The sequence below is a fragment of the Hippichthys cyanospilos genome, chromosome 11, assembly GCF_059441005.1.
Source record: "Hippichthys cyanospilos isolate Australia breed blue-spotted pipefish chromosome 11, RoL_Hcya_1.0, whole genome shotgun sequence".
NCBI lineage: Eukaryota > Metazoa > Chordata > Actinopteri > Syngnathiformes > Syngnathidae > Hippichthys > Hippichthys cyanospilos.
The window spans coordinates 10,638,662-10,657,613 of NC_142379.1; the positions used below are offsets into that span (position 1 = coordinate 10,638,662).

The following is an 18,952-nucleotide window of genomic DNA, read 5'->3' on the forward strand; positions in this document are numbered from 1 at the left end:
TTTTTCTTTGACAGAATTCATACGTGAATCGATTTAATGTTACTTGAAATTCTATTTCTTTGGCCAATTTAAGTGGATAGTTCCACCACTCAAGAAAGGCTAATGTGCCATGACACTGCGGTTGCACAGAATGAAGTACATAGGCAGAAATATTTTAAAGACACTTATTCACGTATATCATTCTAACAAGGTGATATATATATACAGTATATATATATATATATATATATATATATATATATATATTTTTTTTTTTTTTTTTTTTTTTAAATCTTCACTATTTTTACTTGTCATGCTCAACTCATTGAAGGTGTGCATAGCTAAGGTGTTAAATTGGCTGTGTGGAGCGGAGGCATTACACCCACATTGGGCTGGCGGTGAGTGTAATCAAAGCAGAAACATGATTATTTCCCACTGAGCAGGTATGTCCTTGCATGCGTGCTAATAGCGCATCTGTGCTCCTATCATGCCAACGAGCCCGGGCCACCTGACAGGAGATTGTGTCACGTGAGTGTGACGAGTCCGCACACACCCCGCTGACTGCCTGGGCATGCAAACGTTCCGTCATGCATGAGCTGTACTACTTTTTGTTTTTGTTATTTACCTGCAGAACCTCCCTGGGGGACACGGTAAACACTCTCGGGCCTCCTGGAGTCCTCCCTTGTTTGGATCACTATATGACCCATTAGGACATGGATGAGGTACCATGGTACCTGAAAAGAAATGAAACACTGAGGATGGTAACATTGATGCAAAATTTGGTTTTTACCATTCTACACATTCACCACAGGAGTTTTAACTTACCTGCAGGGCAAAATGAATGCGGTGGGCAGATTTGAGGCTCTCCTACAATGGCCTCCTCACAAAAGAAGCCAGGTCGACAAGGGATACAGCTGTCTGAGCCTGGATTTGGCTGGTACTCTCCACTGGGGCATGGCAGGGCTAGGACAGAACCTTGTGGGCAGAAGTGGCCCTGGCAGAGATTCATACATGGCATTTAATGAGGTATATAAAAAGTGACAATAACACGATTCTTCTTCTTGCAGAAATTGCTTAACAAGAGTACTAGATGCTCGAGGCCAAAAGACAATGAAATGAAATTAAGTGTTCCAATTGAAGTCTATGACCTTTATTAAAACAGTAGTTGCTAATATCCCTAGTGGTAGACCAAAAATTTTTATTTATTTTTTTCTTTTTTCTGAAAACTAATCTGTCAAATTTTTCCCCGGAAATTGTGCAATTGTAACTTAACTTAACTTGCAAGTACTGTATTTTTTTTTTACTGGTCCATTTATGATATATTTTTAACAAAAAATAAACTAATCTGTATTGAAATAGACAGTGTGGATTATTAACAGTTTTCCTGTTATTTTGATTGTTTTTGAAATGCATTATATTGTGATGTGATTCTTTTGAATGTATTGTATGTCTGTTCCGGACCCAAAGAAGACTAGCCACATGCTTTGGCACTAGTTAATGGGGTTCTTTAATAAAATCTAAATCAAATCAAATATCAGTATTAAACATACAGTCAAATTTTCAGAAAACAGTAGTCACCAAAGTTTTAGAAAGTGAGAGCTTCATCTATTGTCTGATAAATGCAAAAAGATACGAGTCACAACAAATGTGTTTCATCTTACTTTATAATTATTAATTCATAATAACTAACGTGGACACTTGTGTTAATAATCATCTCTGCCAGTGTTTACATTTTCAAATCATTACGTATTTAACTTTCTTAGATAATAAAATGTTCCAACCAAAGGTAAATTTTCTTTAAAACTGCTACTTGTAGGTCTGCTAAAAGATGAATCAGCCAAAAGAGGGTGGCAGATCAGGTGCATGGTAATAGAGACTCATTTGTAATTATTTTTCATGTTACAGTAATCGGGCATTGCTTGGCATTAGAATATGTGGGCCTACTATATTTACTATTTTAAGAAATAATAGAAACTATTATTTTATTTTTCCCTGATACACATTTTGGCGCGCCCCACAGTCACTTGCGCCCTTAGCGTCTGCCTAGTTGGTCTAATGGGGGAGCCGGCCCTGATGTGCCATGACATTTTTCCAATATAAAATGAAATTAAATGAGAGCAAAAAAGCAATTAAGGGAGATGGAAGACGGCGTCACGTATTGACATACCTTGGGGCACAGGAAGGCATAAGGAGTGGTTGAAGAAAAGTCAAAAGGGCAATAGAAACCAGCTGCACAGGGCCCGCTTGGGCTGGCCAGACCCTCAGCAGAGCAGTAGTGACCTGCAGGACAAGTACAGCAGCTCTCCAGTGACTCACCTCCTACGGGAGATCCATAGACGGCGATCAAATCAGTCGCATTTCCTTTTACATCGTGTGTAAGTCTATCCAGACAAATGTGTTGTTCAAACTTCCTTATTACCAGTAGTGTTGCGTATGCTGCCAAGAGGGCAAGGAACTGGAGCAAGGCACCCAGCAGGGCAGTAGTGACCCGCAGGGCAAGGCCCATTCTCGGAGAAGCTATCCGAGTTTTGCGGAGTCGGTCCCATGGCTCCACTTTGGCAGAAATAGCCTTGCAAACAAGAACCTTGACACAATTCAAAGGGCATTATGAACAAGCCTATCCATCCAATTACATCTGCTCTTTCTATTTTAGAATGCGCGAATGAGGTAGGATGTTTTTTCCTAAAACAAGCCGGAGCTAAATTAAGTACCTTGTGGTGATGCAGCTCCATATGTGTTGCAGTACAATCCAGGAAGACATTCTGTGCAGAGTGAGTGAGAGTGTGCGCCTGTCTGATTGTTGAAAGTCCCTAAAGGACAAGGTTGTGGCAGGGCTGTTCCAACAGGACAATAGTGACCTATGGAGTAGATATGGAGTTGATTTACCTGCCAAGAGACAATATTTAATGATCTGACTCATACTGGACTCCTGCGCACCGAGTGGGCAGATGGCAGGCTCCAAGGTGGCTGAGGAAGAACACATCATTCCTCTGGGGCATATGAGACACTCGGCGGCTCCGGGAGCTGGGCTGTAAGTGCCAGGCTCGCATGGCAGCGCTCTGGCTGAGCCAACAGGACAGCCGTGGCCAGCAGGGCAACGGTACCCATGGGAACCGTCAGACGGGGCGGGACTAGGACTGCCTCCGAGGCAAACGTACCTGTTTGCAGAAAAGGAGAGGATACAGGTCATGTTCAAAACAGGAAATTAATTCATATTTTCCATAAATACTCTGGGGGACTTTGCAATACAGTCATACCCCAAACATAATATTTCAAGTTATTTAGGATATCTAACTTTACAAATTACTCTGAACACAGGTGTTCTAAGCAGTTATCCAACATTATCTCTAAGATGGATATATTTCCGGAAAAAAGAACAAAAAACATTTGATTTATTGTCTTAATATTCACCAGATGAAGACAAGGAGAGGATCCCAGACATCACTGTAAATCTCCAGGATTATTAATGTGAATAAATGGAACATTAGTGATGTATTAATGAAACATGAAGGGCACAAACTGAAGCGGCTACTCAGGAAACATGCTAATGCAGCTAACGAGTACACAATTGTCTTTAGTTTGTCTTAACCTTCGTTCATCATGACGCATAAATCAGGGGTGACAAACAATTTTGTCATGGGTCACTGCAGCTACAGCAACCCTTCTTTGAACCGTTATGACAGCGAAACCAAGTAATAACCATTCACCCGTTTATTCCGATTTTTACATCTACTTCAGAGATCGAGCCTATTCCTTGGAAGTCTGATCATTGTTGTGACCATTTTGTTTCAGCAAGACATAATACTTAGAGATACATCAGTGCAAAAAGGCCAGGGCATCTTCTACTGAACACACTTGGACTTAGTATGATAGCTTGAATGGGTTGAAAAACATGGACCAAAAACTAATGTCTACTACAGGACACAAATGAATTACCTGGATCTCAGGAGGATATACAAAACAAAAGGATGGGTTACCTTGGATACATTGCAAATAGAGTAACCGTATGCTTATTTACGCACTGATTTGTTTCCATAATCATTATTCATTTTCCATTAATCTAATAATCAAACAATCATTTATGCTTTTACTAGTTTATGCTTTGACTGTAATGTGTATTCATAAAAGAACATTGTTTTAGTCAACTGTGTATTGCAACAAAGACATGTTGAATGTCATTCTGCAAGAAGGAGAAGTCTGTTTGACACAGGAAAGATGCAGATCTGTGAGGAGAAGTTTGTTTGACACAGGCGAGGTGCAAACAACAAACGGGAGCCCCTTGGGGGCATGACCTACAACAAGAGCGGCGGTGCACCTCATGATTTACTGAAATGTGTACTAAAGAATGTCTTGCTCCATGAAAAGTTGCTGCATACATGTACTAATCTTCCACCTACACATGCAGACGCATAGATGAACACATACACTGGGTTCCGGTTGTGCTGGGTTCCGGCTGCACTTTTACCTTCTTAGGGCTGGAAAATTCATGTAACCTAGGGACCTCTGAAGTAAATCAAAGAGAGGGTGTGGAGAGGCTGTTCAGAGAGGAGCAGAATTCTATCTGTACAGTCTTCTTTGTTCTCCTCATGTATGAGCTGGTAATCAAATGCCTTCTCTCTTTCTTTGTGTGCTGAAATTAATAAATGTCTACTCTGTAAACCTGACATCTTATTAGTTTTGTAATCAGAAGTCAAAAATATGAGTTTGTTGAATGATTTTTCAGGCTGTAAAAAGAAATATAACTATTTGTTTATTTTTTATTATTGGTTGTCACAAGGCCAACTGAAAGTACTTTGCATTACACTTCACGATAGCATTTGGCAGAAAATAATTTGCAATCTTTTCAAGAGACCAGATAAGAGCAAAACAATTGGCTCCCCTTTAAAGCTAGACGAATGTGAGAAAAACAACCAGGAAAAATCTCTCTAAACTATAAATTAAGGCCAAGATACATGTCAACATTCATCCACAAGTGACAAGCGTATATGCAGAAATCCGAACATTTAATAGATGTTTACCCGGCATGACATGGGAGCGCGTCAGAGAGCTGTGTACTTGCAGGTCTATCACAGAACTGTCCAGGGGGGCAAGGGCTGCAGTCTTCCACCCCCTTTAGACCTCGGGAGATGGATAGGGAGCCTGCAGGGCACGGAATTGGATTTTTTGCTCCAACGGGGCAATAGTAGCCAGAAGGACAAAGATGGCTCTGAAGAAGATTACTCTGAAGAAGAGCAAAAGCAATTTAACATGTATTGATGTACTGTAGCACACAGAATGGCTGTGCCTATTTAGAATAATATGCACTGCCAACATCACTTCTTGAAAATGCCTGATGATAGATGTATTATAATAGTAATGTAGTGAAATATGACATTTCTTGTCAGACCAGAGTCATAATTAGATTTGAATACAAGGTTGCACAAACAGAAAAAAAAATCCAATTTTCTACAAATACTGTCATTTGTTCATGTGTTGTAAACAAAGCTGACATTTCATCTGATATTGTGATTGGAGGAAAGCTAATGACATGAAAGGAAGGGGTCATCACTGCAAAAGTAGAAATAATATTTTTTCCTGAGGACACAGATTTTCATATTAAATGAAATGGGACGCAAATATCAAATGATATTTTGTAGGTGAGTGCAAGGAGTTATTAGATCTTTATGTGACATTCTATTTTAAAAAAACACAAAACCTTATATGCAGAAGAGTTTGAGCTGGTGGATCCAGTGGAACAATAATATCCAGCCTCACACAATCCTGTGGGATGTGAAAGACCAGGCTGAGAACAAAACATTCCTATGAAAAGATCAGCAAAATGTTATTGAATAACATTATGTGTAAATATATATATATATATATATATATATATATATATATATATATATATATATATATATATATATATATATATATATATATATATATATATATATAACATAGTATTTGCGCAACGATATTATAACTCGACGTGAACAAAAATGGTGGAGCAACACATGCAGATAGACGTTACTCACAGACCTATATTCATTATCACAATTTAAGAACATTTGACCAGTTCCATGTATAATCCTCACAGGTGGCCAAGGTACAAACACCAGAAGCAACATCACAATGGCCACAAAATGTCGCAAATACTGTTCCGTTCTTTACAATCAGATATGTCAATATGCTACATATGTATAAAGCACATCATAAGAGTTTCATTAAAATGAATGACAAAAATGTGTTACTGGACTGGGTTAAAAGCAAGTACAATAATTTCAAAATAAAAGATGATGTGACATATACGTTCTGAGCTATGAGCAGGGGCCCAAAACAAGATAAACGTTTATTTAAAAGCACTACTAATTAAAAAAAAAAACTCAAATATGACACAAGTTACAATTCCAGTGAGAATCATATTTTTATATAAATGCCTTTCCGAAAATATAGGCTAAGTCAAAATTGATTAGATTTTTAAATACAGCTTTTGTATAAAATCTCAATTCTGGGATTGTATTATTAAATGAATTATTCACAAAGCAATTACCAGCAGGGCAGGGAAGGCAAGCTTCAAGGCTTGAGGCTCCGAGCTGGTTCTGAACAGTACCAATTGGACAGGGAAGACCCGTTCCTTGTGTCATTCCTGGCGGGCAGTAATAGCCAGCGAGACACAGTGTGGGCAGCACAGTACCTTCACCTGAAGACACATGAAACACAACAAGTCATATCGAACAAACAATGTGATGAAAACGTGATAAGAATGAATTACCTGACGTCTCTGGCTAAGACAAGGCTAATTTAGGATAGCTTTATATATAACTGTACCAGCAAAAAATGTTTGTCAGGAAAGTTGAATTCAGAGGTGTGTTGTATGACTACAGGGGAGATTGTGTATACATGCTGGACTCATTTTTCCGAAGGGAAAAAAGAAAAATCATTTAAACGATTCACAGAGTTTCCTACCTTGACAGTAGTGCCCAGCAGTACACTCAGTACAGTTGCTCATGTGCGAGTTGCCTGAAATGGAGCTAAATGTTCCTGCGGGACAAGGGATGGGAGCTGGTGTTCCAGGAGGGCAGAAGTAACCAGCCGGACACTGTGTTTGATCTGCTTTGCTCGAGCCCCAGTCACAAAAAAACCCAGACCAACAGTCACCTACAGCACAATGTTAGTGATTTATCAATTTAAAGAGTAATGCACAAACTCAAAGTTTTCCAGTCTACTGTACCTGATTTAAGACCCTGTTGGCAAAATGCACCAGGTGGACAAAGAGAGCCAGTGGTATTATCAGCGGGGTTCGGAAGCGAAGCTCCCATCAGGCAGAGAAACCCATCGAGGCACCATCCAGAGGGTTCCACTAAACCTTCGGATCCACAAAACAAACCTCCGGGACAGGCTAAGCACTCACCTAAAAACACAAGCAACTGACAGCTTTAGCTAGCATTCTAAGGTCAGCTGCACGCCAAATGACACGACATAAAACAATGGTTGTACACGTACCCTGGAGGCACACAAACAACTATTCATACTCCTAAACATGGCAACAGCGCCATTTGGCATGTCCTATATACCTATCATGCATCGTTTTTGGAATGTGAAAGAAACCCCACACAGGCGCAAGGAAATGCAAACTCCACACATGGTCCACAGCGTCCTTTGCACAGTGAGAGGGACGTACTAATCACTATATCAGCGTTGTATAGTTCATTTATTCATGCATCTATACATTGTTTTTTGCTGTGGAAAAAAATCACACTAATTCAGTTAAACATGACTTGCTGAAACTGTTCTTGCAACACTGGATTTTTATTCGATATTCAAAGAAAAAAACAAAAAACACCCTAATTCCGGACAGCTGATGTGTCCCAATTTTTTTGTCCATCCTATATTTGGAAGAAAGTTTACCTTCAGAGGTCAGACCCTGACTGGACGCATATGTGCCTTTGGGGCAGGGAACGGGCCGGCCATCTGGACAGTAGAAACCAGCAGGGCAGGGTAGAGGACTGGAAAGTCCGGAAGAACTCCCCCTGGTCGAGCTTAGCCTGAGGGCCTCACAGTGGAAGCCGGAAGGACAGCGCCTACACTCAGTCTGTCCTGAAAAATCCTGATAGAAGCCTTGCAAGAGACGTGTGAGTAGGTTGAAAATGAAGGAAGATGAATGTGACATTTCAAATATATCATAAGTTATATGCTTACCAGGAAGGCAAGGCTTGCAGTCGTCTTTGCCTTTTCCTCCAGTCTCATTTCGGAAAGTCCCAGTCGGGCAGGGTGAGGGGACATGACTGCCTTCGGCACAGTATTGGCCTGCAGGGCAAACACCCCCAGATACATTTGATATTGGTGTGGCCGTCTGTGATCCCTCCCGACAGTAGAACCCTGGAGAAAAAAAAAGTGTTTACCAAAATCTCTAAGCACAGCCTTCAAATAATGTGAAATTTACATGTCCTAATTCAAGAATTTCGATGTTGATACCAGCTAGGCAAGGTCCAGAAACTGCTGAAAGGCCTGTCTTAGAGCAGTAGAAACCTGGGCTGCAACTGCGACACTGAGATTCATCCATCAGCCCACTCTGTTCACTGCAGAGAGACGAAAACTCAAATCGTGCCCTAATACGGGGCTCTAATATATTAGATGCGAGCCAATACAATGAAAATACAAAACAAAAGCAACATAAAAAGCTGGGCCTTAATAAAGAATGCTCTGTAGTGATTCAAAGTGTAGCAAAAAAGTTCATTACTAGGGTTCCAGGTTATTGTGCTGGAAAATTACAGGAGCACAAATATTTCTGGTAACTTTATTCAGATACTACATGAGAAGAGAATGTGAGAAAAGGCTGTCCATTTGCACTTCTAAATGATAATAAATAGCACATATTTTCAATGTTAATTTGGAGAGCGGGGATTTTTTTTTTTTTTTTGTGATGTACCGTAAGAATAGGAGACCTTATTATTGTTTCTCTCTGATGGTCATGTATTGTTTTTGTCAATTTCCTGTGAGGTACAGGTTCCCATTGATGTCTCAGTGTGTGTGTGTTTATGCGTGTGTGGCCTAAATTTTTGTTCACATAGTGGGGAACACATTTTGGGATGTTTTGTTATAGCTAACGCAATACTGAGATTCACAAGAAATACGATTAGAACATAAGGAACAACCAAATTGATTTTTCTTATAGTAATGAGGTTGTATTTGGACTGTATGCTTCTATGCTTTAATAGATTTTCTTTATTTGACACAGGTTTCACTTTTTTTAATTGAACTACTGAAATAAATGAAGTTTTCTATGATATTCTAAGTCATTAAGATGCAACTGTGGCCCATTAAAATGAAGAAGTGGGTGTTATTCATGAGCCTGGAAGCCTCGCAAATATTAAATGCTAATACAATACATGTAGATTTTGAACCTGAATGTTCCTTTGGGGCATGGCTGGGGTACCAACGTCCCAACAGAGCAGAAGTAGCCAGGAGGGCATGAGAAGCCAGTCACATTGTCCATTGGGGATGGTTCAGAGGCTCCCCCAACACAAACAAACCCCGCAGCACACGAGCCACTGGGAAAAGTCCTCCCTACAGGAAGAAAAAAAAATGTAAATATTTTATTAATGCATTGTGTTTATGACTCATATACAGCAAGAAATGTCAGTCTGTGGATTTAATGAACCTGATCCCCGGCAGTACATTCCAGGGTCACACAAAGAGCACTGCCAGACTTCAATCAAGCCTGTCTGATTTCCATAGGAGCCCGTTGGGCAGGGGCGTGGAGTTGCTGATTCGCTCGGACAGTAAAAGCCTCTCTCGCAGAGAAGTGCAGAGAACGTTCCTGATTTACACGTAAATGAAACATAAGGCCCTTTTCGCATGAAGAGGAGTAGGAAAACTGCCTGCTAAGTTGCATTTGAACTAACCTTGACCGTGGCAGTAGAAACCAGGAGGGCAAGCCTCACAGCTGCCCTGGCCCTGTCCGCTCTGGTAGCTTCCTGCTCGGCAAGGCGTTGGTTCCACACTGCCCTGAAAGCATCATTGTATTGATTCTTATATTGAAGTCTCTGTGGTGCTCTTTTATTATTATCCTGAAATAAATCTAAAACTGAGTAAAGATGAAACTTGAGGGACTCTTGTGAGAATTTAGTAGGGTTTTCTACATCTGTCTCACAATTAAGACATTTGCATGTCCTCCTGTGGGTCTTCACTTAGTAAGTTTGATTATCGCCAAAATCATAACGCGTATGTTAGGTACACAAAATACTTCAAATGTCCATTGATATTTAAAGATTTTTTTGTGGATATTTTTGTATTGTATGTGGTCTGCAGCGTGCTATTCCTCACCTCACAAGCCAGCTTTGAAAAAATGTTGGCCCTAAAAAGGGTTGACCTTTTTGAAACCATCTTATAGAAACTTGAGTCTCTGGCTTAAAACATCTCTGACTAAAAACTGACTGAGTCTGTACCAACCTTCTAAAACAACGCAAGCGAACCTTTCAACACCTTGTCAAAATTGTCTGATCTGCTCCCTGCACACTTTTCTTTTTAATTGGCGGGTAGGGAACCACTGTGGGTAAAACATGTTAATGTGTAATTACTGTGTCACACCAGATTGCAATTATTTTTGACATAGGAGTTGACATAGCCAAAATGTTGGAAAATGATATCATTGTATACCGCCGTTGATACAAATATGCATCAACTTTACACTCATTGAAGAAATATTCCTGTAGTGTGTTGGTACTCTTACAACACACAGCATCTTTATCTTGAGTTTTTTGTTTTTTTTAAAAGTGAAAGCCACTCCAAAAGTTTTTTGTACAATAATTTGATCTATGCGCACTAGTTTAAATTGGACGTTCTGATTAATATTGAATTAAAATTAAAAAGCAAAATCCAGCAGTTTTTTTTTCATCTCTGAGGGGGCAGCCATTTGTTACCTGAAATTAACATCACAGTTGCTCAGGGCTCAGGTAACTATCAATTGCAGCCCACTTGTTTAAAAGTTATTTTGCAAGATAAACGGGGACACACAACGAAATGTAAAAAAAAAAAAAAAAAAAAAACATAAAAAATAAATAAGAAAATAATAAATAAAAAATGAACAATTGATTGGGCAAAGTACATAGATTTGGATCATTTCCAGCAGCATCCCTCACGGCACCCTGGTTAGGAATCGATGATCTATCTTTCAGTAGTGTACAATTACCCTTTAAATTCTCATTAGAGCGCACCACATGAGGACAGCCTCCAGCGAGTCAATGGTCACGTGGAATGCGCTTGACATGACAAAGCGCACGATTCCTCACACACTATTTAACTGTGATGAGTGACAATAGCTGCAAGACTCTGGACACTAGTTGTCTGACCTTCTCGCAGTAGTGTCCCATTGGGCAGACATGCTGTTGTGGCCTCGCCGAGCTCTGTCCCGGAGGACAGTAGTAGCCGTCTGCACACTGGCCACTTGGCTCACTCGAGCCTCTCTGATGACAGTAATGACCCGCAGGACACGGCTGACACGACTCCGCTGAGAACCCGCCACCAGAGCCTGCAAGCAATGAGACGGATTGCACACATTTACACAAACGTAATTGCTGGGTAGAACATATTGTCGGATTATCAAATAGTGCCAAAATTGAATTATCATATAGAGTAGTGAGTTTGTAATACATGACCACACAATGGCAAAATTGAATACATTTCCAGCAATTTGCCGCAAGACAAGATTACAATTACTGTACATGATTAAACCACTTTGTGAGAAAACTGATTCATAAGTGCCCGCAGGAGAGAAAGTTTTCATTTTCTTCTCTATTACTGAGCAGTATAAGGAACATAGCAGTTCACATAAGGACACCGGCGTGCAGCAAAGAGAATCGAGTCTTGCATTTCATCTTAGCAATGTGTGTGGTTGCTTATTCATCAATAATTAATGATTTGACGGCACATTATGAGATTGTTTGCTTCATTTGAAAGGAAAAGCAAACCGATTTAATGCAACGATCATAAGGAACCCATAAGGACCCACCGATGTAGGGGCCCATGGTGGCCCTTCGGTTGTCGGCCAAAAATAATTGGACCGATTTTATCTTTTGCCCGTTATGTACCCTATCCTGTCTATACACATAAATATATAAAACATAAATGGACAACAACAAAAAACTGTAACTAAACCCTGTATGCTTAAATACAAATCATGAAAAATGTTAATAAGATTAGTACAAAGCATATTTTCATTTTTACAAGGGATGCCTAGTTGAGAGCAAGGAAGTTGTGCAAGGGCTTGAACCCTGAGCAAATGTAATGTCATTTTCAGTCGACAGTACGTGGAAAAAAGTGTTTTTAAAGGTATTAACTGTGTATGAAAAATAATAGAAGTCGTCATATAAATTCTTGAGAAAACATATTATTGCTGAAAGTGGCTAAATAAGTAGAGTATCCTTTTGGCTGAAATTTGTGTCATCTCTCAGTTGTAGCACTTCCGGAAGTTCCACATCTTACTTTGCATTGCTCCAGGAGGGCAGGGCAGAGGACGAGGTGTTCCAAGAGGGCAGTAGTGACCTGCAGGGCAAAGGGAGGCATGGGAGTCTTCGGAACCTCTGGGGCAGTAGTATCCTGCAGCACAGGGTCCACTTGGGACTTCGAGACCAGTTTGGTTACAGTAAGAGCCCGTCTCACAAGGCAGGGGGTAGCCAGAACCCACAGGACAGTAAAAACCTGAAAAGTCGTAGAAAATTATCTCAGAACTTTATCTAGAAGACTCTCGTGAGGCTCATCTATGTCTGAACTTTTAACAGCTCTAAAAAAAATTTAACTACACCTTCTATCAGTCAATTTTATGAGCACTTGACCCCATCTTCTCATTTCCTGAGTGGGAAGTCAAGGGCTTCCTATATATATTTTATTTTCTTCCAGACGAGTTCCCATTATATGTCTAGTTGATAATCTATCCCATCCTGTTTTAAACTTTGTTCACAGTTTATTTTTGAAAACACATATAAACATGAAGAAGTGACTGGACACTCCAGTAGGCCCAGGGGAAATCAAGCATATGTCATGGCAATTACTGTATGTGGGACTGCACTCGTGCACAAGGAATGAAAAGTGTGTGAGTGTGTGTGGCAAAGGCATGCGGTTCACAGTCGAGATTTACCCACCCTTGGGGCACATATCTCCTCTATATGTGTCACATTTCCCATAATGTGGACTCTCGAGGTGTAACGGTGAGCGAGTAACAATCCGGTCGGAAACTGACTGCATATCTAGTTTGACCCACTTGCAGTCTCCCTCTGTAACAGAACATGTCGGCATGAAAAATGTCGGCGTTAATGTTGTATTGTTTCACTGGGAGGAAAACAAAGAGCAACCGTTCTTCATATTTGAACTGGGATTTTTTTTTGTAATTATCAAGAGGAGAATATTATTTTACTAAATGTAAAGGTGCAGAGATCATAGTAGGGTAGAAATAAAATGATTTCATGACTAGAGAAGGTCAAACTGAAAGGCCATCTCTTTGTGGCACAATTGTCTACTTAAACGAAGCAATTACAGTTGAATCCCTCAAGTCAAATTACCCAAATTATGTACGGCTATTTTACAATACTTATTATTAAGTTTTATCACCCCTGTCAAATAGGGTGCTGCATTCGCTGTGACTGGTTTGTTACTTAAAGTTATTGGGTTTTTTTTTCCTTTCACGTACCATTCGCAATGCAGCCTCTATGCTCCTTTGGTTTGCTTTATGACTGTATGTTATGAAGGATTGGTGTCTGACAGCATTTGAGCTGTAGGTTCTTGTTGTCAGACCGTCAAACTCAACCTCTCAACCTGTAATGTCAAAATGTCCTCCTAGAGTCAAATTTCCAAGTCTAGTTTTCGGAAATAATTCCTAAGATTAGTTCCCATGATCACTGTGGTTATGTTGGAATTTTGTTTTGAAAAGTTTATTATTATTATTACTTCTTTGGCAAACATTAAGAAACTTTTTTTTTTATTGTATACATTCATTATCAAAAGTGATAACGTTGCTTTTATACTTGAATGAATATTGCTGGTGATGCACAGAGTTCTGCGATTTTTAAAAAAGTTCCATTTCGATGGTGTCAATAACTCAAATTTGATCATGTCCTCAGTAACCGAGGCTAACACAATAGTGAGGTCATGATTAAATATTCAAATGAAATACACTTCGACACTATTTCTATAAATCAATCAAATGAATAAACAATGAGTAAAATGCTACTGAGAATGCCCCCGGTGATATAACTTTAAACCTGACAACATTTTTCCTTTTTATACTTCCTATAGGGATACATTTTTGGAGTAATATTACAGATTGAACAGTGGCCGTATTAAAGTGTGATAAAATGAAGAGAATCATATTTTACCAGTATTGCAAGAGTTGTGGATGCATGATATGTTGTGCTTCCAGGACACATTGTACATCCGTATGAAGTCAATTTCCTGAAGACAGCTGAGCTGAAAAGAGTTGGCTCGTGGTGTTGGACTGCTTGCACCCCTGGTACAAAAGAATCCTGCAGAACATAAACCTAGGACAAACATAGACTAATTTACACGCGAAGAAAAACCAAAGCATCATAAGCCTGGGACCAGGCTAGGTGGAATGTAATGCTCCAAACACTAGTTACAAACACATGAAATAGTCAATGACTGTTACAACAGCAAGTGGACTCCTCCCACCTGTTGGCTGTGAGGCTCCAGCACGGCGGCAATATTTCCCAGGTGGGCACGCCTGGCAGTGAGACAAGGAGGAAGCGCCTGGCTCAGGAAGGTAGCTGCCAGCAGGACATGCTTTGGGTGATTCACTACCCAGAGGGCAGAAGTGTCCAGGGGGACAAATATCTCCATGAGGCTGGGACACAGGGGAAGGCTCCGGGGACCCTAATAAACAAAAATATCCTGTGGTAGAAAGAGAAAATGTAGTTAGATATCTCATTAGAGAAACTCATTGGTGAAGGCAGTGCTTTAAAAACTATGATGACTTTTTTTTTTTTCCTGATTGACCAGTATTTTGAAATGTTGTAAACTATACCAATAAAAGAAAGCTATCTAACAGATGGAGAGTAGCAAATGAAAACAATCATCTAGTCTGCCAAGAGATGTTTTTTTTAAATCAAGGATAAAAGCACCTCTTCTCTGCTGCCTATGGCAAAAAGAGTACAACTTTTTAAATGTCCTATATTCACTTCAACTGTGCACTATAAGTTTCCCTTTAAAGACCCTGTAAAGTGAATTGGAGATTTGTTCTCTAAATGCGAAATATATGTTTGAAGAAAATTACTGAGAACAAAGAATGAGAACTGCAGTACCAGTCAAAAGTGAGGAAAACCTTCAAATTCAAATTGTGGGCAAACACATTCGAAGTTCAAGAAATCCAAGCTCTTGAAAATGCACAGCTTTTGAACTGAGAGTTATTCAAGGTCATAAAGAATCATCCGCATCATAACGATGACTGAGAAAATATCAAGATGTGCATAGCTGTCCAAAAGGTGTCTACTTAGAAAAATCAAATTACCCCACATGCTATTTTGATTAACATTTTTTTGGTTGTTTACCAAATAAGTGCATCTGTATTTTTCCTCATAATATTGAAAAACTCCATTTGAATCAGCAGTTATTCGAATTCCATCATGCAAGTAGGTAGCTCGCCTACTTCTCAAATGAATCTTTCCCTTGGATAAAGCATGGCAATAAGTTGAATTTATTGAAATATTTTTTTCATTTTGAAAATCAACAACCTAAAAAGTAGCTAAATCATGGAATTGAGGTTTTACCAGCAGAATGCTAGTTAACTGGTTCACAAGATGTATATTTACAATAGTTACGGACTACTTGTAGTATTTAAAAAGCATCCGACAATTTTGTGACAGAAAGTAGACTTGAACGTTTATGAAAGCCCACACTAAAGTGAAAACTAAATTTGGCATTTGCTTTCTCACAATAATATAAAAATAAAGTATGGTTTATTATTTAGGGTTGAATTCATTAACCCTGCATGAACAACCAGTATATTAGTGTACATTATTTTTGACTGAACATTTTGCACAGTTTTTACTTACTAACCTTCCTTTAAATAAAGTTGTTTTTTTTCTTTTTTTACTTTTGGTAATAATGATTTTTTTAATTTAGGTAATAATGAACTAAAATAATAATCATCCCGATTAGTTTAAAACATTTTTTTCCTTTTTTTTTTTGTTTAATTCTGAATTGCCAGCCACCATATCAACCCAAATAGTGGGATTTGGTTCTCTGTACAGTGTGCAACACAAACTACTGTACATGTATTTACAGGAAAATGTGATTTGAATTAATTCTGAGAGATCAGTACAATAAAATTGAACTTTTATATGTACTACAGAGCAACGACAGTCTGCATGTTTGTCTCGTATTTACAGCTAAGGCAACGACACACATCCACTGATATTTCCTGAATCTTCCCATGGTGGATGAGGTGTCAGACCTGGGCTGCAGGCTCCAGACGGCTCAATCAGAGCTTCTTTGTTGCAGAAGGAGCCTCGGGGGCAAGGGGTGCAGTCATTGAGGGAGATTCTGCCAGGTGATGGACCGACAGTCCCAATCGGACAGGGAGATGGCAGTGATGAACCTTCTGTGCAATAAAAACCTGGGCGAGATGGTATCATCCCACAAGCTTTACTTGCGTTTATAAAAAAGGAGAGTGTGCAGATGGCTTTTGTTAACCAGCCTACCTGGTGGGCAGCTGTTGCATGTAGATTGTCCAGATGAAGATTGAAAAGTTCCTGGGCCACAGATGGACGGTTCTGCACTACCATATGGACATGCGTGGCCAGGCGGGCACTGACAACCTGTGGACCAACCGGATCACTGAGTTCATCTGTTGTTTTCTTGTTCCTATAATGTGCATTGTGATATGTGGAACTGTCCTCATATGTTAGCACTAGTACTGTTTGCCAACTCCACCGAGAATGCTACCGTGGCAACAACGCAATTTAGATGAAAAAAACTGTCCTGTATAAGAAATCCTGAGGGAGGCAAGGTGAGGACACGCTGCAGCCGGCGCCCCGTCAGCGATGAGCTGGCGACTATTAATAGCTTCTGGTTCATTTCATGCCCAAGTTTGCAAAACACTCTTGTTTTTTAAAAAAAAAAAGTGCAAAGGTGGTGAGAAATCATATGAAAGAATCTTTGGATGTCAGCGTGATCTACATTAACGATCCACCCCCACACGCTAATGAGAGCCAATTCTAATTTGAGATAGCACCAAATTGTATCCCTTCATAGCTAAGTGTCTTATGCATGTGCCAGATTTTTATCATCAGGAGTCACTAAGAAGCTTGAAGTAAATGTGAAGAAAACTGGAAAATATACTTTTTGGAGCTTTGGCCAAAAAGTTTAGGTATGGTGTCAACAAAGCAGAACTCATTTTCCCAGAGATGTTGTTATGGTCCAATGAAGCCAAGGTTTAGCATTTATAGACATAAGTAAAAAGCAGTAAACAAGGTGGAAGAATAAGTGAACACTTGAAAAAAAAAATCTGTCAGTGTTACCAGAAAAAAAAAGGTGGAGACACGTTTCGGAAAGCAAAAAGAAAAGCCTACCAGAATTTCATAAATTAAGTTTAGTGTTACCACCAATTGATGAATATAGCAAACATTGCAGTTATCAGAGGGTGTACACACTTGTGCAACCACATTATTTCACTTGTTTTTTTTTTTACTTGCCCTTTCAAAAATTGATTAAACAATATATTTTCAATTGACATGAACAGGTTATAGGTCACAATAATGGTGGAAAAGCTTTTGAATTGATCGATCTTGGTCACATTTTTTAGATGAGAAAAACCTGGAACTTGAACCTTTAACCTTTTCATGTCCTTTATACACGCACAAAAGTCCATCATAAATTACAATTATAGCAACACCCATTAATTGCCACTATCCAATGTATAGACATAGAAGGGCATCATATATTACAAATATAGAAATAGCTACCAATTCCCATTAGTTGGCATTACTGTTACTACAAATACTGGTTTCCTGTATTGAGTGTGAAAATGACATGTTGTACTTCATTTTTAGTTTTACTGTTTAAATGGATGTGAGTGTGAATGGTTGTTTGGTTGTGAATATCCTTCGATTAGGTGGCGGCCAGTCCATGATGTACTTAGTTTATCACTCAAAATCCGAGGATTTTAGCGTCCGGATCAACCACTCTAGAACATTGGATCGTGGTCAGATGGATGGATAGTTTTACAATACAATCATTAACACAGATATTTCTGGTTTTATGATATTTATTTCTCCAAAAAATTACTTTTCATGGAACCTTTCATTTTCTAGATTTGTAAGTTCGCCAGCATCAGATGACTTTTTTTGCTTTTCATGTGATTAATCAATTTGGAAACATATTTCAGACAGAAAAAAAGAACATACAACCAGTGTTAATGCACACGATCAAACCCTAAAAGTGTGCAGTGTACCTTGCTGATGTCCGGACACGGATCCCAGTGGACAGAACCAACCCGAAGGACAGCGGAGGTCGACAGAGGTCTGTGCCCAAGATGGGCAGTAGGACCCTGCGTAGCATGCTTCACAGTCAGCCTCTGACTCAGCCCCCACCTTCCCTTGCAAAGTGCCTATTGGTAAATGGTCATGTACTGTAGGTCACAACATGCACATACACAAAACAACAATGTATTACATTGTATGGGTCTTGCAACATTGATTCCCTTGGCTAAGCAGCCCACTAGCCATTATGACAGTTTTATTGGACTGCCATTAGGTTTTACTGCCTCGGTTTAGGATTCGCAATACATTACAGTCTTCGGCTATACCTTAGGGGCTTTATGGGATTGTAATTTACCTATGGAGCCAATGTAGTTAAAAGCAAGCTGACACCCACAAAGCAAAAAAGTCTATTGGAAGAATTGACGTGAGCTTGGAAAAAAATCATTTGAAAACAGCTTCCCGATACAAATTCAGAATAATTTGATTATCAGCCACTTAGGTGT

General features: G+C 39.5%; 1 protein-coding gene across 1 annotated transcript in view; it reads right to left on the minus strand.

Moving 5' to 3' along the window:
* The window catches only part of LOC148415856 (uncharacterized), a 64,021-nt gene that overhangs the window by 16,866 nt on the left and 28,203 nt on the right, over positions 1-18,952 (minus strand). Inside the window, exons 47-71 of the mRNA XM_088427424.1 lie at positions 18,422-18,577; positions 16,671-16,787; positions 16,424-16,585; positions 14,644-14,862; positions 14,331-14,492; positions 13,101-13,232; positions 12,445-12,660; positions 11,313-11,491; positions 9,867-9,969; positions 9,623-9,781; positions 9,366-9,528; positions 8,437-8,540; positions 8,161-8,340; positions 7,870-8,079; positions 7,193-7,372; positions 6,928-7,119; positions 6,512-6,661; positions 5,675-5,778; positions 4,998-5,200; positions 2,917-3,137; positions 2,691-2,837; positions 2,399-2,563; positions 2,147-2,298; positions 805-973; positions 605-713 (exon numbers count right to left, since the gene is read on the minus strand). Coding sequence (XP_088283550.1) covers positions 605-713; positions 805-973; positions 2,147-2,298; positions 2,399-2,563; positions 2,691-2,837; positions 2,917-3,137; positions 4,998-5,200; positions 5,675-5,778; positions 6,512-6,661; positions 6,928-7,119; positions 7,193-7,372; positions 7,870-8,079; positions 8,161-8,340; positions 8,437-8,540; positions 9,366-9,528; positions 9,623-9,781; positions 9,867-9,969; positions 11,313-11,491; positions 12,445-12,660; positions 13,101-13,232; positions 14,331-14,492; positions 14,644-14,862; positions 16,424-16,585; positions 16,671-16,787; positions 18,422-18,577 — 4,054 coding nt within the window. The remainder of the gene's footprint in view (positions 1-604; positions 714-804; positions 974-2,146; positions 2,299-2,398; positions 2,564-2,690; positions 2,838-2,916; positions 3,138-4,997; positions 5,201-5,674; positions 5,779-6,511; positions 6,662-6,927; positions 7,120-7,192; positions 7,373-7,869; positions 8,080-8,160; positions 8,341-8,436; positions 8,541-9,365; positions 9,529-9,622; positions 9,782-9,866; positions 9,970-11,312; positions 11,492-12,444; positions 12,661-13,100; positions 13,233-14,330; positions 14,493-14,643; positions 14,863-16,423; positions 16,586-16,670; positions 16,788-18,421; positions 18,578-18,952) is intronic.